This window comes from Gracilinanus agilis, chromosome 1 (assembly GCF_016433145.1).
Source record: "Gracilinanus agilis isolate LMUSP501 chromosome 1, AgileGrace, whole genome shotgun sequence".
NCBI classification, from domain to species: domain Eukaryota; kingdom Metazoa; phylum Chordata; class Mammalia; order Didelphimorphia; family Didelphidae; genus Gracilinanus; species Gracilinanus agilis.
In genome coordinates, this window is record NC_058130.1 from 381,335,320 (window position 1) to 381,358,768 (window position 23,449).

The 23,449-nt window shown below is 35.3% G+C and overlaps 1 protein-coding gene across 2 annotated transcripts in view; it reads left to right on the top strand.

Moving 5' to 3' along the window:
• Window positions 1-23,449, top strand: part of NUP155 (nucleoporin 155) — a 70,868-nt gene that overhangs the window by 40,281 nt on the left and 7,138 nt on the right. Inside the window, exons 22-32 of one of the 2 annotated variants that reach the window (XM_044664306.1) lie at window positions 9,205-9,335; window positions 10,573-10,764; window positions 11,495-11,630; window positions 15,161-15,296; window positions 15,931-16,084; window positions 16,362-16,466; window positions 17,125-17,279; window positions 20,429-20,558; window positions 21,442-21,555; window positions 22,352-22,472; window positions 22,899-23,009. In XM_044664306.1, coding sequence (XP_044520241.1) covers window positions 9,205-9,335; window positions 10,573-10,764; window positions 11,495-11,630; window positions 15,161-15,296; window positions 15,931-16,084; window positions 16,362-16,466; window positions 17,125-17,279; window positions 20,429-20,558; window positions 21,442-21,555; window positions 22,352-22,472; window positions 22,899-23,009 — 1,485 coding nt within the window. The remainder of the gene's footprint in view (window positions 1-9,204; window positions 9,336-10,572; window positions 10,765-11,494; window positions 11,631-15,160; window positions 15,297-15,930; window positions 16,085-16,361; window positions 16,467-17,124; window positions 17,280-20,428; window positions 20,559-21,441; window positions 21,556-22,351; window positions 22,473-22,898; window positions 23,010-23,449) is intronic. The other variant, XM_044664315.1, reaches the window with a different exon arrangement.

Sequence of the window (23,449 nt, forward strand, 5' to 3'; positions counted from 1 at the left end):
ACTGGACCTTTTCAATTTTGCCCTGCTGCAGTACCAGCATAGCCCCAGAGCAAAATAGCTCACACTGACGAACCCAGCCAGCCAGCAGCAGAGAAGACAGATTCATCAAGGAACTTTCAGAATTCCCAGGCCACAGGCAAAAAAAGGCTGAGAAAATGAGCAAACATAGAAGAAACGTTTAACTCTCAAAAATTTCTAAGGGGACAAACAGCAAAACATGGAACCAACGGGACGGTGAGATATGATGAACCACATGCAAAATTTCCCCAAAAAAGATGGCAATTAGTCTTAAGCTCTGGAAGAACTTGAAAAGGAATTCAAAAGTCAAATAAGACTGGTTGAAGAAAAATGCAAAAAAGAAATTAAATTTATGCAAAAAAAAGAAAACAGTTTAAAAAACAAAATTAGTCAAGTGGGAAAAGGCACAAAAATCTAATGAAGAAAAGAGTTCTTAAAAAACAGAATTGATCTTTTGGAAAAAGGCAAAAAAAAAAAAATCAATGAAGAACAGAGTGCCATGAAATAGAATGGACCAAATGGAAAAGGAGGATCAAAAGATGGAAAAAGTTCAGTCTTTAAAAATTAGAATTTGGCAAATAGCTAACAACTTCATAAGACATCAAGAAACAGTAAAACAAAATTTAAAAAATGAATAAGAAAATACAAACTATCTCATTTAAAAAAACAAACAAACTGACCTGGCAAATAAATCCAGGAGAGACAATTTAAGAATTATTGGACTTACCTGAAAGTCATGACCAAAAAAAAAAAATGCTAGACATCATATTACAAGAAATTATCCAGTAAAATAGAAGATTCCCAGGCATTCCTGAAGAAAAGACCATTCTTAAACAGGCTGTCTAAATACAAAGTAAAAGTAGAGCATAGAAAAATAAATAAGAAAGAGAATAAGTTCAATGGCTTCAATAAGGTCAAATTGTTTATATTCCTATATGGAAAGATGATATCTATAACTCTTAAAAATTGTCATTATCATAGTAGTTAGAATAAGTATATAGAGACAGAGGGTATGTTAGTAAGCTATTAAGGATATGTTTTAAAAAACTAAGGCTAAAAAAGAGGATTGTCCTAAGAGAAATAGGAAGAGAAGTAAAATGGGGTAAATTATATCACAAGAAGAGGCACAGGAGAGGGAATTATTACAGTACAGTAGGGGTGGATGAGGGTGCTGACGGGTAATACTTAAGCCGTACTCAATCATTAGATTGGCTCAGAGAAGGAAGACCTCCAGATTTATTGGAGTATAGAATCCTCGCTTACCTTATATAGAGAGGCAAAGAAGAATTCTTTTTTTTTTCTGATGTATTTTTTTCTCTTTGCATTTTTATTTTTTAGAAAATTTTTCCAAGGTTACATGATTCATGTTCTTACTCTCCCCTCCACCCTACCCAAACCCCCACCCACCCATCCACCCATAGCTGATGCACATTTCCACATGGTTTTAGCATGTGTCATCAATCAAGACCTATTTCCATATTATTGATAGTTGCACTGGAGTGGTCATCTGGAGTCTATCCCAAATCATGTCTGCATCCACCCATGTGTTCAAGCATTTGTTTTTCTTCTGTGTTTCCACTCCTGTAGTTCTTCCTCTGAATGTGCATAGTGTTCTTTTCCATAAGTCCCTCAGAATTGTCCTGGATCACTGCATTGCTGCTAGTACAGAAGTCCATTACATTCGATTTTACCACAGTGTATCAGTCTCTGTGTACAATGTTCTCCTGGGTCTGCTCCTTTCACTCTGCATCAATTTCTGGAGGTCATTCCAGTTCACATGTGTTATAAGCAAAAGGGCCTAGGGAGATATAGGTATACAGTGATGTGAATGTATCTATGTATTCTCCCTGGTTGCAGATGATGGAGGAACACCAACCCCGATCACCCTTGATGGTTGTTATAATTTCCCCTTTCTCTAACAGTTGCTCAGGGAGGACCCGAAAGGTTAGGTGGATTGGTAACACTTTCAGGTCCAACCTGAGGTTGGATAAATTATTATAGGGCTTTTGATTTGCCTTGGATCACGTTTGGTATCTGACTGTGTTAACTCCCTCTCCAAGGGTCATGATATAAAGACCACTCAGGAAGGTACTTGTTAAGCACTCTTTATCTATAATCTATAATCAGGGAAAGGATAAACAGGATAAGGAATGGGGACTGGAGACCCTGTCAATCTAATATCTATAACTAGTTGACAATCAGGACTGGAGGCTATTGATTTAGTAAAAGCTGGAGCTTTGTTCTCTTCTACCCTTCTGGCCCAGCCTGGCCACAGCCAAGCCAGAGAATAGGAACTGCTGTTGATACAGCTGTGTTGATGGTGTTATTCTCTCAACCTTTCACTATCAGTGTTTGATGATGTACTAGCTCTCACAGTCTTCAGGAACAATATTCAGATTTCCCTACCCTCTTCTTCATAGATTTCACCACCCAGGGACCCAGAGACCTAAAGAGCTAGGAAGATCCAGAGACCTAAATACCTAAAGAACCCACCGACCCAACACCAAAGGTCAAAGAACAAAGACCCCTTCAAATGGCTGTCAGGGGAATTTATACTGCCCGCCCAACCGACATTTGCCCCTGGCTCATGGCATCTGGGAACCTTCTATGCCTTCCAACCGCCTCCCCTGTCATTCAAAGGTGGCATCCATCATTTCCCAGGTTATGAATATAACACATGGGAATTCCTCCAGTTTATTATTCCTTTGAGCACAATAGTATACCATCAATAGCATATACCACAGTTTGTTCAGCCATTCCCCAATTGAAGGGCACACCCTCGTTTTCCAGTTTTTTGCCACCACAGCTATGAATATTTTTGTACAAGTCTTTTTCCCTATGATCTATTTGGGGTACAAACCCAGCAATGGTATGGCTGGATCAAAGGGCAGGCAGTCTTTTAGTGCTCTTTCAGCATAGTTCATCCAGAATGGTTGGATCAGTTCACAACTCCACCAGCAATGCATTAATGTCCCAATTTTGCCACATCCCCTCCAACATTTATTACTCTCTCCTACTGTCATTTTAGCCAATCTGCTAGGTATAAGGTGGTACCTCAGAGTTGTTTTGATTTGCATTTTTCTAATTATTAGAAATTTAGAACACTTTCTCATGTTCTTATTGATAGTTTTGATTTCTTTATCTGAAAATTGCCTATTCATATCCCTTTCCCATTTATCAATTGGGGAATGGCTTGATTTTTTTATACAATTCATTTAGCTCCTTATATATTTGAGTAATTAGACCTCTTTCAGAGTTTTTTGTTATGAAGATTTTTTTTCCCAGTTTGTTGTTTCCCTTCTGATTTTGGTTGCATTGTTTTTGTTTGTACAAAAACTTTTTAATTTAATGTAATTGAAATTATTTATTTTACATTTTGTAATTTTTTTCTTACTCTTGCTTGGTTTTAAAATCTTTCCTTTCCTAGAGATCTGACAAGTATACTATTCTGTGCTCACCTAATTTGCTTAAAGTTTCCTTCTTTATATTCAAGTCATTCATCCATTCTGAATTTATCTTGGTGTAGGGTGTGAGATGTTATTCTAAACCTAATCTCACCCATATTGTTTTCCAATTTTCCCAACAGTTTTTGTCAAATAGTGGATTTTTGTCCCAAAAGTTGGGCTCTTTGGGTTCATCATAGACTGTCTTGCTGACATCACTTACCCCAAGTCTATTCCACTGATCCACCCTTCTGTCTCTTAGCCAATACCATATTGTTTTGATGACTACAGCTTTATAGTACTGTTTAATATTTGGTACTGCTAGGCCACCTTCCTTCACGTTGGTTTTTTTATTATTATTATTATTATTATTATTATTATTATTATTATTATTTCCCTTATATTCTTGATCTTTTGTTTTTCAAAATTAACTTATTTATTTTTCTCCATATATCTGTTAACTAATTTTTCTAAGATTTCATTTACTTCCCTTATCTCTTTCTTATTTATTTTTTGGTTTGATTTATCTAGATCTGATAGGGGAAGGTTCAGGTCTCCTAATAGTATAGTTTTATTATCTGTTTCTTCCTTGAGCTCTGCCAGTTTCTCCTTTAGAAATTTAGATGCTGTACCATTTGGTGCATACATGTTGAGTACTGATATGTCTTCATTGTTCATACTGCCTTTTATTAGTATGTAATTACCTTCCCTCTTTTAACCAGATCTATTTTTACTTTGGCTTTGTCAGAAATCATGATTGTAATTCCTGCCTTCTTTTTCTCCGTTGAAGCCCAATAGATTTTGCTCGGGCCTTTTATTTTTTACTCTATGTATGTCTAACTGTCTCATGTGTGTTTCTTGTAGACAACATTATTTTGGTTTCTAATCCATTCTGCTGTTTGCTTCCGTTTTATGGGGGAGTTCATTCCATTCACATTCAGAGTTATAATAATCAACTGTGTATTCCCAGACATTTTGATTCCCTCTCCTTGGCCTGCCCTTTCTTCTTTCACTACCTCCTTCTCTACCAGTGTTTTGTTTTTAATCAGTTCCAGGAATCCCTCCCTTATTGTACTTCCCTTTTTTCTCCCCCCCTCCCTTCTTATTCCCCTCTTATTGTTCTTTAGGGCCTTTTTAAGCTACACCCACCCCACTCCCGCCCTCTCCCTCCCTCCCCATTATTGCTTCCCTTCCCACCAGTCCATTTTTTACCCTTCTACTCAATTCTCTGCCCCAGTGGATCTGATTGTTGTTCCCTCCTTAAGTTAATTTCAGTGCACTTACGAATTAAGTATTTCCTTTCTCCAACCTCTTTACCCTTTCATTGTATTGGTCTTCTCCCCTGTTCACCCCAGGCACTTCTTTATGAAATATAAATTTACTCCATTTTGTCTGTTTTCCCATTTCTCTTAATATTATCTCCTTTTTTTTACCTCTAGTTTATATTTATATATACATATATACACACACATACATATACATATACATATACCTATACCTATACATATACATATATCTTGACATTTCATCCTCTACAGTTTGTCCCTGTTCCCTCTAAGTAGACTTCTTCTAGCTACCCTGTTGATAATAACAAGTTTTAAGAGTTATCGATATCTTCTTATAGAGATATAAGTCAATTGAACTTATTGGGTCTCATGTTTGTGGGGGTTTTTTTGTGTTGTGTTCTTCCCCCCCTCCCCCCCTTAATTACCTTATGCTGATTCTGTTGAGTTCTTTGTTTGGGCTGCAAACTCTCTGTTTAAGTCTGGTTTTTTTCTTTATGAATGCTTGGAAGTCTTCAATTTTGTTGAATGTCCATAATTTCCCCTTCAAGAACATAGTCAGTTTTGCTTGATAGTTAATTCTTGGTTATAGACCCAGCTCTCTTGCTTTCCGGAATATTATATTCCATGAATTCCAGTCCTTCGATGTAGACGCAGCCAGATTCTGTGTTATCCTAACTGTGGTTTCCTGGTATTTGAATGACTTCTTCTTAGCAGCTTATAATATTTTTTCCTTGATCTGGTCATTTTTGAATTTGGCTATAACTTGGCTCTGTTGATTGTTTTCTGAGTTCTTGAGTTAATTGAATGTTGAGTTCTTGAGTTAATTGAATTTTAAATTCTTCCAAAGCCTATGTCCATTTCACTGAAGTTTCTATGTTTTTCTTGGTGTTCCTTTATATTCTTCTGATCCATTTGCTTTTTTTTCAATTTCTGGATAGATCCTGTCAATTGTGGTTTCTTTTTCTATTATTTACTCATATTTTTTCCTCTTTCTCATCTGTAATTGGTTGTAATCTTGGTCCTCTGATCATTTGTTTTTTGGGGGTTTTTTTAGTTTTTTTTTAAACATTTATTAATATTCATTTTTAACATAGTTACATGATTCATGCTCCTACTTTTCCCCTTCACCCCACCCCCCGCTCTCCTCCCACCCATGGCCGATGCACATTTCCACTGGTTTTAACATGTGTCATTGATCAAGACCTATTTCCAAATTGTTGATAGTTGCATTGGTGTGGTAGTTTCAAGTCTACATCCCCAATCATGTTCACCTCATTCCATGGGTTCAAGCAGTTGTTTTTCTTATATGTTTCCTCTCCTGCAGTCCTTCCTCTGAATGTGGGTAACGTTCTTTACCATAAATCCCTCAGAACTGTCCTGTGCCATTGCTTTCTGCTGGTATAGAAGTCCATTGCATTCGATTTTACCATAGTATATCAGTCTCTGTATACAATGTTCTTCTGGCTCTGCTCCTTTTGCTCTGCATCAATTCCTGGAGGTCTTTCCAGTTCACCTGGAATTCCTCCAGTTCATTATTCCTTTTAGCACAATAGTATTCCATCACCCGCATATACCACAGTTTGTTCAGCCATTCCCCAATTGAAGGGCATACCCTCCTTTTCCAGTTCTTTGATCATTTGTTTTTTATCTGTGGGTTTGGGCTATTCAGTCCTGGAAGGGCTTCTTCTCTGTTTTGTTGATTAATTAGGTTAGTGGGACTTGAGGCTAGATTTCCCCCCCCCCCCCCAAACTGGTAGTGAAAGCTAAAGAAGTGAATTAGGCTACTTTCATTGTAGTCTGTTGGGGAGGGGTGCTGGAGCTTCCCTGCCCACTGGAGGCTTTATCTGCTATATTGATAGCATTAAGGGTGGTGGGGCTGATCTGCAGTGCTCCAAATGCCCTGAGGTCAAAACCTGGAGAGAAAGGGGGGGGGGTGCCATAGCAAGATGGAGGGTATGTTCACCTTCTCTGGGTTTCTCCCCCAGCAGCCTCCCTGCTATGGGTGATCAGAGCCTTGAGCGAGGCACTCTCTTGGACTAGCACCCCAGCCCACCCAGAGATTCCAGGTCTGGTGGAGTCTCAGCACATTAGGTGGAGGAGAGGATCTGGGATCTTCCTCCTTTCTTTCCCCTTCCACCAGACAGTTCTAAGAATTCAGGCTTTTTTTTTCCTTTTTTTCCACATACCTTTTAAGTTGGGTTCAGCTCAAGGATCCCCCAGCTCTGTTCTGTTGTCAGATTTGGTTTTCTGTTCCCTCGGAGCCCTTTGTTATGGAAGTCTGGAGCCTTGCTGCTTCTACACCACCATCTTTCCAGAATTCCCCATCTCAAGGAAGAATTCTTAACAAACTCTTTTTATGACACAAATATGGTGTTGATACCTAAGCCAGGAAGACCAAGAACAGAGAAAGAAAATAACCAACCACTTTCATTAATGAACATTGATGCAAAAATCATAAATAAAATACTAACAGGAGGCCATCGCAATAAATCACAATGATTCTTCACTATAACCAGGTGGAATTTATACCAGGAATGCTAGACTGGTTTAATATTAGGAAAAACATCAGCATAATTAACCATATCAATAATCAAAACTAACAGAAATCACATGATTCTCATCATACATGCAAAAAAGCCTTTGACAAAATATAATAACCATTCCTATTGAAAACATAAGAAAGCACAGGAATAAAGGGACCTTTTCTTTAAATAATAAGTATTATTTATTTAAAACCATCAGCAAGGGGCAGCTGGGTAGCTCAGTGGAGTGAGAGTCAGGCCTAGAGACAGGAGGTCCTAGGTTCAAACCCGGCCTCAGCCACTTCCCAGCTGTGTGACCCTGGGCAAGTCACTTGACCCCCATTGCCCACCCTTACCACTCTTCCACCTATGAGACAATACACTGAAGTACAAGGGTTTAAAAAAAAAAACCATCAGCAAGTATCATGTGCAATGGGGATAAATTAGAAGCATTCCCAATAAGATCAGGAGTGAAACAAGGATGTCCATCATCAGAGAAGAAAAAGAAATTGAAAGAATTAAAGTAACCAATAAGGAAACTAAAACTCTCACTTTGTAGATGATATGATGATATACTTAGAGAATCCTAGAAAATCAACTGAAAAACTAGTCAAAATAATAACTTCAGCAAATTGTGGGATAAAAAATAAACCCACAGCAATCACCAGCATTTCTATATATTTCCAAGAAAATTCAGCAGCAAGAGTTAGAATGAAAAACTCCATTTAAAATCACTCTAAACCAGTGATGGGCAAACTTTTTAAAGAGGGGGCCAAAGGAAAGGAAATGCTCATCTGTCAGTCTGTTTCTAAAGCAACTCTTTCAAAGTTTCATTGTATTGTATCCTAGTCATTGTATTCAACAGATTAGAAATAATGTTGCCCTTCTGGATAGAACATTTCAGGGGGCCACATCTGGCCTGCAGGCCTGTAGTTTGCCCATCACTGTACTAGTGGAATTACTCATTGGCTACAGGAAGGGGGAAGTATGAGTGGTGGGAAGAACATAAATTATGTAACCATGGAAAAATATTCTAAATTAATCAAATAAATTCAAAACAAAAATCTGGTATTAAGAGATAAAAGACTAGGAGTAAATTATCTCAGCAAGCTAGTGCTTGATAAACCCAAAGATCCCAGCTTTTGGGATAAGAATTCATTATTTGACAAAAACTGCTGGGAAAATTGGAAAACAGTATGGGGGGGAAATTAGGTTTAGATCACTATCTCACACCATTTACCAAGATACAGTCAAAATGGGTATATGATTTAAACATAAAGAGTAATTTTATAAGTAAATTTTAGGGTAACATAGAATACTTTACCTGTCAAATCTATGGACATATAAAATAAATAGTTTTGATTATATTAAATTAAAAAGGGTTTGTACATACAAAACTAATGAATATTGTGGAACAATCAAATATAATAGATTTTATTGCTAACAGCAATACAGTGATCCAGGAAAATTCTGAGGGCTTATGAAAAAAGAATGCTATTGGTCTCTTGAGATAGAACTGTTGAAGTATAAATGCAGATGAAAATATGATTTATCACCTGTTTGGTGGGTATATGACTTGGAGTTTTGGTTTTATAAAATTATTCACTTACAAAAATTAATAATATGGACATGTTTTATGTTATAATAATGTATAACCCAAATTGAATTGCTTATCTACTCCAGGAACAGGGAGGGAAGAGAGGGCAACAACATGAATTATATTTCTTTGGAAAACATATATAAATTTGATATTAAATAAAATAAAGATAAAACTCAAAAAAAAACCTAAGTGAGCTCAATTTTTTTCTAAAGAAAACATTATGAACTGGGTTTGATATATTAATGTACTTGAAATTAAAGTTCCTTAAACAACAGAAAATAAAGTAAAATATTGACCTTTATTATGGAACTCCCTAAGTTTTTTTTTTCTAGCAGAGGCTCAAGTGAGTGAAAAAATTTCACTTCAGGGGATCCAGCAATTGGTTCGCAAATCCTACCAAGCTTTGGCTTTATGGAAACTTCTCTGTGAACATCAGTTCACTGTCATTGTGGGAGAGCTTCACAAGGTATTTTTTTTTTTTATGGAACATTTTAAAAGTAGAGTTCAGATTATTTATTCAGAAGTGCTTGACATTGATTTACAGTTCAGAGGAATCAGTTGTTTTGGATAGAAATTGATTAAAATTGTAATCTGTAACTTTTAAAAATGATATTTTCAATAATCATTTCAAAATAGCATGAAGCATTATTAATGGTTATAAAAATTAACTGATTTCTAAGTAAGAGTTTTCAGAAAAAATAATCGATTCGTGGATAAGTTCTTATTCTTTTTTTTTTTTTAAACCCTTAACTTCTGTATATTGACTTATAGGTGGAAAAGTGGTAAGAGTAGGCAATGGGGGTCAAGTTACTTGCCCAGGGTCACACAGCTGGGAAGTGTCTGAGGCCGGATTTGAACCTAGGACCTCCTGTCTCTAGGCCTGGCTCTCAATCCACTGAGCTACCCAGCTGCCCCCTCTTTTTAAAATTTAGAAAATTTTAAGTGGTATTTTATCAAAGATACTCTGCTTATTAATGAAAACAATTAAATTTTACATGCTAATCTAAATGACAGTTTTTAGCTTTATTTAATATATACTGTAATTTGAGGTAGACTTTAAGGATCTTGATAACAAATCACAGCAACTCAGCTTTGTGATTTGTTCCAGGGTATTCTCTCACTCATTTTCTCTGTCCCCAATCTTCTGTTCTTTCTTCCTTCAGCATCATCCAATGTGTGCTTTGAAAATGCAAAGTAAATAATAGCATGTAAATAGAACATAATAAATTTGTTGTTCTCTACTACCACCTGAGTCACATAATGAATTACAAAGATAAATGTGAAAAATTTTTTAATTGTTCTGTACTTTAGACTCCCAAGATCACCATTATCCAATTAGGATAGATAACCACCAAGCTATAATGTGTTCAAGATTGTTGACTGTCACCTAGGACTCTGAGGTAAAGTCCTAGCATACCAAGTTTGGACAAGTTACTTTCTTCCAGCTTTTGTTTTCTTGTCCATGAAGTAGGGTAGGTGTGTCTTGATTCTCTAAGGTTCCTTCTGGTTCAAATGCAATGATTTTATTATTTATTTAAGAATGATAACATTGCCTTCCTGTCATGATTTTTGTTGATGTTTGGGGCTTTTTTTCTACCAGAGAGAAATTTGTGCTTGGAATACTCTTGCTTGGAAATGTGGTTTCTAGACTTTTCAAATAGAGAGTGGTTTGTTGTTGGGTTTTGTTTTTTTTCTCCTATTAGGAACTTCAAGAGCAATTGAAGATCACGACTTTCAAAGACTTGGTCATTAGAGACAAAGAACTGACTGGAGCATTGATTGCCTCTCTTATCAACTGTTATATCAGAGATAATGCTGCAGTTGATGGTATCAGTTCACACTTACAAGACATCTGCCCTCTTCTATACAGCACAGATGATGCAATTTGTTCCAAGGTATAGGTATTACTAAAAAAGGTCCACAATTAAGAAAGGTGTTACTAGTTCATAGGCTACTACTCAAGTTTAGTTGTGTGACCCTAATTATTCTATATGCATTACTTCTTGGGGCTTCATTTTTCTTAAATTTATAATGAATTTATTAGACTAGATGATCTAAGATTGTAAAGAGGGCTTATGGATTTATCTTTAAAACCTGGTGTTATACAAAAAATTCTGTCTGAAATGAAATTATAATGTAAAACATTTCTTAAAAGTATAAAATAGAGTTGTAACACAAATTCAGTTTAACTGAATATTGGAAAAGTTTACCTAACAATAATAATAATGAAATTATATTTCTTAATAACAACATTCATATAGTTCTTTTAGGTTTGCAAAGTGCTTTCCTATGAAACATTGATGTTAATAATATACGTAGTACCTACCTCATAAGATTCAAATAAAATAATTCATTTTTCAAAACATAAAAGACCATATAAATATTAATTAAATAAATTAAAGCAACATTCTGTCTTCTAGATTAAAAAGTTATAGTTGTCATTGAAACTTTTTTACTAGGAATACCAAACAAAAGCTTGATTTTTTTTTTAACTTTTATTAAAGATCATTTATCAAATGACTTAAAACCACAAAGAAAGAAAATTGTAAAATTATAAAAATTTAATGGTAATTGTGGGTGAACATTTCATTAACATTTTTGTATACTGTGATTATTTATGTTTAGGCAAATGAGCTTCTTCAGCGCTCCCGCCAAGTTGGCAAAGCTGAAAAAGAAAGAATGTTGAGGGAATCATTGAAGGAATATCAGAAAATTAGTAATCAAGTGGACCTTTGCAATGTTTGTGCTCAGTATAGACAAGGTGAGAAATAAAGTGTTTTTTTAATGTCTTTTAACATACAGGATCAAAGTTGGATAATAGAATAGAAGTAGCAAATAAGGGAAGTTAGAACTGGATAGTATCTTGGCAAAGTTACATTTTTCCTAATTTATGGGGATTGAACCTTTAAATTATTAATACTGGGTATTCTATATCAATCCTTCCCATTTTAATGAACTAAAATATGTTGATATCAAAGTATACTCTATATTTATTCTAGTGATTATGTGACATCAGCAATGTTTTCTCCACACAGTCCAGTACTTTTTTTGTTTTGACATTTGAAACTTTATGCTCTGTGCTTTACCTTTTTCCATTTTGACCTAAACAAATACTTTTTACCATATGTATGTATTTTCTTAGGTTTTAAAAACATTTTTAAATGAATTTTTATACATTAGGTGACATTATTTTAAAATTCCTTCAAAGTCATCCTTATTGGTAGAAAGTTAGTCAGGGTCTCTTGCATTCAGGCAACATTTATTTCTATTTATTTATTTGTTTGTTTTTTGGTTAGGCCCTTACCTTCCATCTTGGACTCAATACTGTGTATTGGCTCCAAGGCAGAAGAGTGGTAAGGGTAGGCAATGGGGGTCAAGTGATTTGCCCAGGGTCACACAACTAGGAAGTGTCTGAGGCCAAATTTGAACCCAGGACCTCCCATCTTTAGGCCTGGCTCTCAATCCATGAGCTACCCAGCTGCCCCCTCAGTCAACATTTATTGATGTATCTGTGGTTTGACAGAGTAGGGGAAACATTAGACAAGCCCCTTCTTTCCTGGAACTTATAGTCTTGGATAGCTTCTAGAGGAAGCTGGGAAAGACAGACAGATAGTTAAATGTAAAATAATACACAATAAACCCTTTAGAGAAGAGCAGTACAAAGTGAGATGTGCAGTTCAAGAGGAAGGATAATTACCATTTGAGGAGTAGGGGTGAAGTCTATATGAAAACAGGAAGGAATTTAGTGAAGTTAGAAGAAAAGAGCAGACCTCTCTAACTTGGGAGCTAGCTTCAACAGAGACCCAGAAATGTGAAGACAGTGCAGGAGACATATGGGAATAAATAATAATCCATTTTAAAATGGTTAATCAGTAGTAAAGGTAAGTGGCTATGAGAACCTACATTAAAGTGCTGACATTAATAGTAAAGAGGAATTGATAGGATTTGATCAGTGACTAGATATGAGGAATGCAGGGGAAAGAGTGAAAGACCACATTGAAAATAAAATAAAATTGGTGGTGTTCCTAACAAAATCAGGAGGGACCAATTTAGGAGGAAGGATGTTAAGTAGAGAATGGTTTTTGATTTCTTCATCCGAAGCAAGGTCATAAAAACCACAGATATACTAAAATTTTAAGACACCAAGGAGTAGGAAAAGATTTTTTAAATGTAATCTTCTTGGCTATAGTACGTTGAACTAGGCCATCTGTGAAACACAAAAGAACTGATAAATGATGATGGTTAAGACACCAAGATACTTAGATGTGAAACTTGAAGATAATAAATTACTTTTGTGGGCTTTCTGAGAAAGAGATGTGTTTCTCTGAGAAAAAACTTGAGTGAATGCAGATCGGAACATACTGTATTTCATTTTCTTCATTCATCTTTTTTTCCATTTGAAAACTTCTACAGAATGATTAATATGGAAAAATGTTTTACATGATTACACATGTAAATTTTATATCAGATTGATTTCTGTCTCAAAGAGCTGGGCGGAAGGACAGGGAAGGAGTGAAGGTTAGGCAAAAATTTATCACACCAGAACAAAACTCCAAACTAAATAGGTTTATTAGAGAAGTCCAGACTCATAATAAAACTGAACTCTAGTCAAGATCAGAATTGGAGACCCTGAGCCTCAGGAGATAGCCTTTTAAAATAAATATCTGATTATACCCTGTCACAAAAGACTGAATATAGAATTTTCATATGGACAGATTGCACAAGTGCTGAATAAACCAGGAAGTATATGAAAAAATAATCACTATGTGTGATAACTTTATATCTATTATTATTACTGACCTTCCCAAAACCTGTCAGTAATTTAATGTTTTTTCTGCTGAAAACTAGGAGTCAGCAGTTAGATGGATGACATTTGCACCCAAAATACATCTACCTCCTGTCTTAGGATTTTGCGATAGGGTGTGGCAGGCTTGGCTGAAACTTGGGTTACAGGTTTAAGGTCAAAGTGCTTATCAGCAAGATTTGATACTACCCATGAACCATATTTTTTCTTAGTCAATGCTTATAATTCATATAAACCAAACTATATTATTTGTATTATAATCATAAAAGGGAGTAGGGGGTTTCATGCTCACAAAGGAGGAGAGAATTTTGAACTCAAAACTTTACAAATGAATGTTAAAAAGTTGTTTTTTACATGCAATAGGGAAAAATTAAATATCAAGCAAAAAACCCCAACAATTATTATTATAATTTTAAATTATTAGAAGTTTTAACGTCCTAACATTATTATGAAAATAGTTTCAATATCATGATCCCCATCAAGGTGTCTCTGGGATTCCTGGAATACATTTTGACAACTACTGGTTTAGAACATTGTCTTTGCACTTAATGATTTTGCTCTACATTTACTTATAGAAATGAAACAAAACTAAAAGTAAAAACCAAAAAAGAGATGTATTAACTAGTCAGTTGTCAATGGATCTGATTGCCTCATTCAGTGGTGCCATCTTCACAAACAATCCTCACTTTCTCAACCTGTGTGATATAATGCAATACACAGGCCGTCTTGCCTGCTACTTCATGATCTACCACTTTATACACACACACACACACACACACACACACACACACAATTTTATGTATTTTGATGATCTTTTAATGTATTTCGATTGATTTATTAACAGTCTTCTTTTGTCATCTTCTTCCCTTTTCCTCACTTAAAATAATAATGTCAAACAAAGCAGATTCTTTAATTGACTATGTCCAAAAAATCATTTTCTTCATATTCGGTCCATCTCTTCACTGTCATGAAGTGGGATTCTTTATCATTGATTCTCTCAAATCATGATTGGTCATTGTATCGTGACCCTGTTCCTTTTAATGGTAGATAAGTTATATAAGTGTTTAAAGATTTATAAGGTGCTTTATATCTGTTTTCATATTTGATCCTTATGTCAGTCCTTAAGGTAAATCCGATTTCCCTAGTTTTGTAGATGAGGGAATTGATGCTATCTAGGTTTGCATAGCTAGTAAAACATTTGATAAAGGATTTCAGCTCAGGTTTTCCTGATTCCTACTCCTGCACTATCCACTATGCTACCCATCTCCTTTGACTAGTTAAATATTTCTTTGATGATATCTCCTCTGCTTTTTGTGTGCTCTCAACTCCATCATTTGACATTATGTTGCCACCTATTTTCCCCTACCATGCATCTCTCCATTTTCCTTTGGATGGCCTACAATTTGGATTCTTTAGATATAGTTTTCCATGATTTGTAGCCTGTTATTAAATATAATCCCCAAACTGTCATTTTTCCTTTCCACTAGTACGTTTTTATGAGGGTATTGTGGAACTCTCTCTCACGGCTGCTGAGAAAAAAGATCCTCAAGGTCTTGGACTCCATTTCTATAAACATGGAGAGCCAGAAGACGATACTGTGGGACTGCAGGCTTTCCAAGAAAGGCAAGTTGGCAACCCCAATGGTATATCAAGGTTGGACATTCCACTTTTTTTTTTTTTGGCTGTTTTTTTTTTTTAACCCTTACCTTCTGTTTTAAAATTAATACTGTGTATTGGTTCTAAGGCAGAAGAGTGGTAAGGGCTAGGCAATGGGGGTCAAGTGACTTTCCCAGAGTCACACAGCTAGGACATGTCTGAGGTCAGATTTGAACCCAGGGCCTCTTGTCTCTGGGCCTGGCTCTCAATCCACTGAGCATCCCATCTGCCCCCTGTTGTTCTTTTTTCCATTTGAAACAGTTTTGGTTTTAATCCTTTGTGATGTGTTTATTCTTGCTAAAGTTCATTATTTTGTATATTTAGAAAAGAGCTTCCAAAAGGCTCCACAGGTTGGATAGCTATTGAAGAGAAGCACAGAGGAGGTTTTGTAAGCTGTGCTAAAAACCTGAGACTTTGGGATATTTGTTTTTATTGTATCATTAGGTTTTATGTTTGAAAAGGAATTTTCAGGTAAGCTGTATAATTTAACTAATACATATATACCTATTAATTTTGCTCAAATTGAAATGTTTACTTAAACTATATGAATAAAATTTAAGCTTATGTGTAAATGTCTATTATATATGTTAAATTTTTGCAGGTTGACTAGCTATAAGTGCATCACAGATACACTTCAGGAACTTGTCAATCAAAGTAAAGCTGCTCCTCAGTCTCCGAGTGTGCCTAAAAAGCCAGGGCCTCCGGTTTTGTCATCTGACCCCAATATGCTAAGTAATGAAGAAGCAGGACATCATGTAAGAAGTCGGTTTTTGATACAAAGTTTGTGGAGGTTTATAGGAAGCTTTGGGGAGAGTCTCTTCGAAATTGCCGATCAGCTGCTCCTAACATATGATGGATGGGATCAGAACCATTAATTATTTATACTGCTGTACATTCAAGACTCTGACGAAACTGCATTCTGTTTCTAAATAATTTCTGTAATCAAATTAGTGTATAGGTATACAGATGTAAATAATCTCAATCATAAATAAATTTTCACTGTATTTACACTGCTTATTTTCTATCTTTTAGTTTGAACAGATGCTAAAGTTGGCTCAGCGGTCTAAAGATGAACTCTTTAGCATTGCTCTTTACAACTGGCTAATACAAGCAGACCTCGCAGACAAGCTGCTACAAGTAAGAGTTGTTTTTTTCATGTATTAATTCTTTTCTTAGTGTTAGGATGAAACATGCCCAAGTATTAACAAATTTGTGTCTTTTCTCAGTCTGAAACATAAATTAGTGTTCTCATCTTCATTGTTGATAGAAATACATAATATGTGTATGTACACATTGACCGTGTCTAAGTATTGTGGCTTGACTTGCTTTAAATACTTTAGGGAACAACCTTTTAAAAACAACTCTGCCAGAGAGCTTTCTTAAAGTTTTTAAATGTCTCTTTAATGAAGATTATCTCCTTTTTTGACTTGTTCTTTAAGATTTTATTTTTATGCTCCCAATTTCCTTAATGAGATCAAATTGCACTTTAAAAGATGTCTTTTGTTTTGTTTTTAAAGCCTTACCTTCCTTCTTAAAATCAATACTGTGTATTGGTTCTAAGTCAGAAGAGTGAAGGGCTAGGCAATGGGGGTCAAGTGACTTTCCCAGGATCACACAGCTAGGAAGTTCCTGAGGCCAGATTTGATCCCAGGACCTCTCATCTCTGGGCCTGGCTCTCAATCCACAGAAACACCCAGATGCCCCCAAAAGATGAGTGTTTTGCAGCTTGATTTCAATGGTGTATATACATTCAGCAGTTGGTAAATGCTTTTAACTGACTTTTCAAATCTTCCAGATTGCTTCCCCATTTCTGGAGCCACATCTAGTTCGAATGGCCAAGATTGATCAAAACAAAGTCCGTTATATGGATTTACTATGGAGATACTTTGAGAAGAATAGAAGTTTTAGTAATGCTGCTCGAGTATTGGCTAAACTAGCTGATATGCACAGGTATGAAAAAGGTCATGGGTTTTTTTTTTTTCAGTTTGAGAAATATTTGAAAATGTAGTTAAATCTGAAATGACACTAAAGTTTTACAAAACACTAAAACTTTAGTCATTCAGATATTGCTTACTTTTAGGATTCATGGTTGCTTAGAGTGGCTTGGGCTGAAATTTACTTTTTTCCTACATGCCTATAAACATATGGATTGTATTGCAATGAATAATGAAAACAGGACTGTAGGGGGAAATGTTTGATATAGTATCTAAATGAATAGCCTGTTTTAGGATTTAGTCTATCCATCATTATATAAAGATGTGTGCTCTTTACAAATGTTCTTTTCTAATCCTGTATGTTCAGAGTGAAAATTGATTAATTTTTGGGGGGGGGGGGGCTTGCTAGGACAGTGGACTAAATTGAATAAGATACAACTTAATATGTACAAATGTAAAGTTTCAAAAATATCCACTTCAAAGACAGGTTGGTTACAGTGAAAGTTAGACAACAGGGCTTTTGGAAAAGATCTGGAATTTTTAATGGGGCCTAAATTTAATATTGGGTCCTCAGACAGGTTTTACTCTACTCTTTCCAGCTCAGGCCTTTTCTGGAACCTTTCTAAAAGAAACAGTGAGAGATTGTGAGGACTTGAGAATGAATATGCCATCATGAGGATTGTCTGAAATGAATTAGTAATGTTATTTAGTCTGGAAAAGTGTGAAGACTCAGGGGGAAGAAGGCTTGAAGCATTTGAAAGGTTTTCATGTGGAAGTCGGGGGGGGGGGGGGATGAAATTTATTCTGCTTGGCCCCACAGGGACAAACTAGAAGCAATAAGTGGTAGTTATTTAAAGACAAGTTTTAATGAGCTGCCTCTGGAGGCACTGAGTTCCTCCTCTTTGGAGGTCTTGAGGCAGGCACAGGGCTGCCACCTTTTGGGGTCAGGTGGAGGCCACCCTAGCCAGCCTTGGAGCCTTTGGAATCTGCGTTTCTATTGATGACAATCCCATTTTTAGGACTCTATTTGAGGGTACTATTTGCTGGTAGCTATTAAATATAAGTACTGGATTTGTTTAAAAGTAATTGTATTTCTTTTTAATTCTATAATTTTAATGTTTAGTAATTCAAACTGATCATTTCAAATGGTTCAATTAGGATATGTAATGAGCAATATAATAGCAAGATATGTTGAAATAAATTTGGGCCATTTTAACTAGGCTTTTCTTATGTTGACGTCAGTGAGACTTGGGCAAATCATGCATGAATCCGTGCCTCATTGTTAAATGAATGACTTGGATAAAGTAAATTCACGAGTAATCAGAACCCCATAGATTTATTGGGGAAGGAATTCAGTTGAACAATACTTTTAAATTCTGTAGTTTAGAGTTCTTATGGTGTCTGTTTTTCTACTGAAGACCCAGTATGCAAAAAGAGAAAGAAACATCACACTTTCTTTTGGGGGTTTCTTTCCTTGAAGTGCAGTTACATCTTTTTCTATATGGCAGAGTTGAGCTAAAGCTGAGGAGAGTCAGTGAAAAGGAGATTGCTAAGGACCAGGGATTTTAGAAAATTGAAGGAATATCTTTAAGACATTACTGAAAGTAGTAGGAGCATCTCATCTCCATTTTAGTCAGTTTATTTTCTTTCCTTAAGAAATTTCATGTCATCTTGTTTTTACTTTTTTAAGAGCACCTGGAACCTCAAATTTGAGTCTAGCCTTCCTCCCTCCTACAATGCACAGTAGTTCAGGTTCCTTGTGGAAACTCAAAAACCAGCCTCCCATGAGTGGAGAGGGCAGCCTGTACTTAGTGTTCTGGATATTTTCAGAACTGAGGAGAAAGGAGGAAAGGAAAAGGGGTGCGGAGGGGATTAATGACCTTTAAAGTCTCTTAAAAGACTGGATAAAACAAAGGACCTTGGTTACTCATGGACTTCAAGAGCAAACATTATTGATATTCGCTGCATGGAAACAAAAGTGCTTTAATGTTTGCTAAGTGTTTTACATTTATTACCTCATTTAATCTTTACAACAATCCTGTGAGATAGGTGCTATGATTATCTCCATCATCCAGATGAAAAAATTGGGACTGAGAAAAGTTGTCACCAAGGTCATACAACTTAACTAGTCTGAGACAGGATTTGGACTTGAGTCTTCCTGACTTCAAGACTAGCATCTACCCAGCACAACCTCCTGAGAGAGTATACAGTATAAACTTCATTGAGTCCATTAGAGCTGCTGATTGTTTTATTGGTCATGGAATCCCATTCCCATCCATAATAACTACTCTCTTTAGAGAGTGTGAGAAATAGACATCATCAACAGTTGTTTTGTCTTAGTGTAATTATCACATTAGATATGATTTTTGTGTATGGGAAAGGTACCTGAAATCATCGGGTGAATGGTCTAAAAGAGAAAATGAATAAAAGTTTGAAGTGAAATTAGGAAATAGAAAACATTTAAATCTGGTGTTCATTGTTTCATTTTCTTATTATGTCATCTATGCAAAAGTCTTTTTTTTTTTTTTTTTAATCTACATGTGATCAGTGCCAATGTGGTTTGTTGTACTACTATAATAGAGTCTCTTACTCATCCTAGCTGCTTGTTTCCTGATTCCCGGATTACTTTAGTACATGACTCATCTTCTATCTGATAATGTTTCATCATGGTCAGCCCCCAAGCCCATGATTTGTACTGCCACTAGGCCTAAGGTCTAAAGCCTCTCCTCCTCTATCTTAACTTAACTGACATTAAAAAACAACAGGAACAAAACTATTCTACTAATATAATAATGTTTTGAAAGAATGGAGGAAAATTATCTTTGAGAAGCATGTGTATAAAGGATTTGACATTAGCCAGGGTGATTAATTCAAGAAAAGTTTATAGAGGTTTTTACCACAGTCACACCTCATGATACTTGATACTCTTTTAGAGTAGTGTATGCCACGTTTGGTTCATCTGTTAAGATTCCCCATAGAACCCAGCTTGTTGCTTTGCCACAGTAAACACTCAATAAATTCATAGAGATAGATACTGTAAGTAAATGTCGTTTATAAGTTTTCACAATTACTTGTCATTCATTTAGAATGCCCTTTTATGTTTGTTTTAGGCAAATTGCTTCACTTCATTTAAAGTACCTGGTTTGTTTGTTTTTTCCCCTTCAGCACTGAAATTTCACTTCAGCAGCGTCTGGAATATATTGCTCGTGCCATTCTTAGTGCTAAAAGCTCCACAGCTATTTCGTCGATAGCTGCAGATGGTGAATTCCTTCATGAACTTGAAGAAAAGATGGAAGTAAGGAAAATGAGTCATAAAAACTACTCCATTCATTATCTCGTGTACTTTAGGAAATGTCATCCTTGCTTTTTAATTATATTTTTATGAAGTATAGCATTCACCAGTGATTCCATTCTTTCCTTTTTGTCCCCGATTCAGTGTAACAAAAATGCTCCAGTTTGTTTTTTTAAATCAACCATTTGGTATATATATGAGGTGGCACAATGGATATGATTTGGCCACCATGACAGGAAGTCCTGGGTTCCAGTCCTGACAAATACTGTCTGCATGACCTTGGGCAAGTGACTTAACATAGCACTCTAGGCAACTGTCTCGAGACTAATTTCTGGAAAGATGATGACCTACATAAATAGAGCTCCTCATTGAAAGCTTTTTGTGGAGGAGGAAATGAGGGAGAGAATAAGCATTTATATAGCCCCTGCTTTGTACCTGGTACTATGCTCTTTGCAACATCCCTATGAGTTCAGTGCTATTGTTATTGTTATTCTCATTTTACATTTGAGGGAACTGAAGCAAAGACTTTTTCCAGGACCACACAGCTATTAAGTATCCAAGGCTGTATTTGAATTCGATAATCTTCCTGACTGGACCCAGCAGCATCACCTAGCTGCCAGTTAATCTCTACACTAATGAAATAACATCACAATCATCAAAAGAGATGTTGCTGTTTAGTAATTTTACATATTTCCTTTATAAGAGATTATATGAATTATATGATGAAGCATCCAGCAGGGTTTTTTTTTAATTTGTTTACTCTAATTTCGGGAAATTTTAATAGGTCTTATGATAAAGGTTTGTTGGTTTACTATAGGATTTTATTATTTTCCTTTCAGAGCTATAAGTAATTATTTTACTAAAAAATGTATTTTTTTTAAATTAGGTTGCTAGGATCCAGCTTCAGATACAAGATACATTACAAAGGCAGTATTCCCATCATCCTTCTGTACAAGATGCAATTTCTCAGCTAGATTCTGAGCTAATGGACATAACAAAGGTAATTAAAAAAAAAACAAAAACTGTTAGAGCTTTTAGAATTTTTTTACCTAAGGTAAAAGATAAGGTTATAGGTTTGGTTTATATTTCAGTTTCAGGGAGTTCAGTTTAAAAAAAATTCCCTAGAGTATAAAGTCCAGGAAAGTTTTAATGGTACAGAATCACTTTGCTGGTATTTCAAGAGGTAACTGCTATTTTATATTAAAAAATCAGATTGGCTCTCCCAATATTAAGGGGAAATGCCTTCATAACTCTTAGGAACAGACTAATCCTGAAAAGGTTTAATTTTGCTGTCTCTGCCATTCCCACCCCCAAATAAAGATCTCTTAAAACAAAGTTACCCTTTCTTTTGGAAGTATTCCCTTTCAATTTTTTTTTAGACTTTGGACTGAACATTCTTTCTAATTTGAATTATTCTTATTTTTAGATTAGAGGCCTCTATGTTAATTAATATTTTGTGAAGTGGTTTCTCAGACTCCATCTGGGAAAGTGCCTTATTCTACAAGAAATAAATATACCCCTAGCATTTTTTTTTAAATATGACTTTTTAAAGAAGGCATTTCCTTTCCTATCCTAGCTTTCCCTTTCTTCAAAGGAGTTTTTACATCATATTTCAGATCCAATTTTTGAAAAAAAAAGGTGAATTAATACATTATATTTAACTTGAATAGGATTGATCTAGTTTTATTGGATTGGTTCTCTGCATGTATAATTTTCTTTGGTAAAGCTGTTATTTACTTTTTTAACTCTTTTGCAAATTAATTTACTTTTTGTGGGCTTTGTTTTTTTTTCTGCAGCTTTATGGAGAATTTGCTGACCCATTCAAACTTGCAGAATGTAAACTTGCAATCATTCATTGTGCTGGTTATTCAGACCCTATCTTGGTACAGACACTTTGGCAAGATATTATAGAGAAGGGTAAGTGCTTAGACATAATGATAAAGATTTGTAAATGAATTGGAAGAAATGAGAAATTTGCTAGTTGCCCAGAAAGTAAGGTCAAATAAAAATCATGTTAAGTGAATGACTGAGTTCATATCCTTTGATAAAATTTCAAATGTAATTTACCATTCTAAACATTGCTATATTCTCACCACAAAAAATTTCTATTATGTGAAAGATCTTATCTTTGTAAGTCACCAGGTGAGAGAAACTGGTGCCTGTCTTAAACCTCATTCTTGTTTGCCATCCTGGAAGGGCAGGTATAGCAAGAGTGGCAATATTAATAGACCAGAATATACTAATGTTTGTTACAATTTCAGTGGCAAACTTTTAGGATAGTTTTATAAATTTTAGCTTTTGAAAGAAATGTAAATATGATATATACTTCTTTCTTTCTTGCAGAGTTGAATGACAGTGTGGCAATGAGCTCCTCAGATAGAATGCATGCTCTTAGTCTTAAAATTGTCCTGCTTGGCAAAATTTATGCTGGCACACCTCGATTTTTTCCTTTAGGTAAGCAGTGAACACTGGATATATCTATATGTAATTAGCATACAACTACTATAAGAATTTTTTTTTCTTTTTTTACCCCCATGGGAACTTGACTTATAATTGCTACATCTATGATATGATCAATGTTATAGCTCTGAGAAGGACTGGGATTTCAAAATACCTCAAAGGACCATTTTGCATCCATTGTTCTACAGTATTTGATTTTTATCTGTAAGTTAAAGACAATAGAGATAACAGGAGAAAAATGTTTACTTCAAACTAAAATTGCAATATCTACTCATGAGTATTTGTTTTCAAAATACACTTACATAGAAAGGAGAATAAAATATATTAACAAATATATTTTTTAACCATATATTTACAAATTGCATTTTGTACACTTTTGTCACACATTTGCCACAAATGTGTTTTTTGCACCTACATCTGGTCCTCTTCTCATA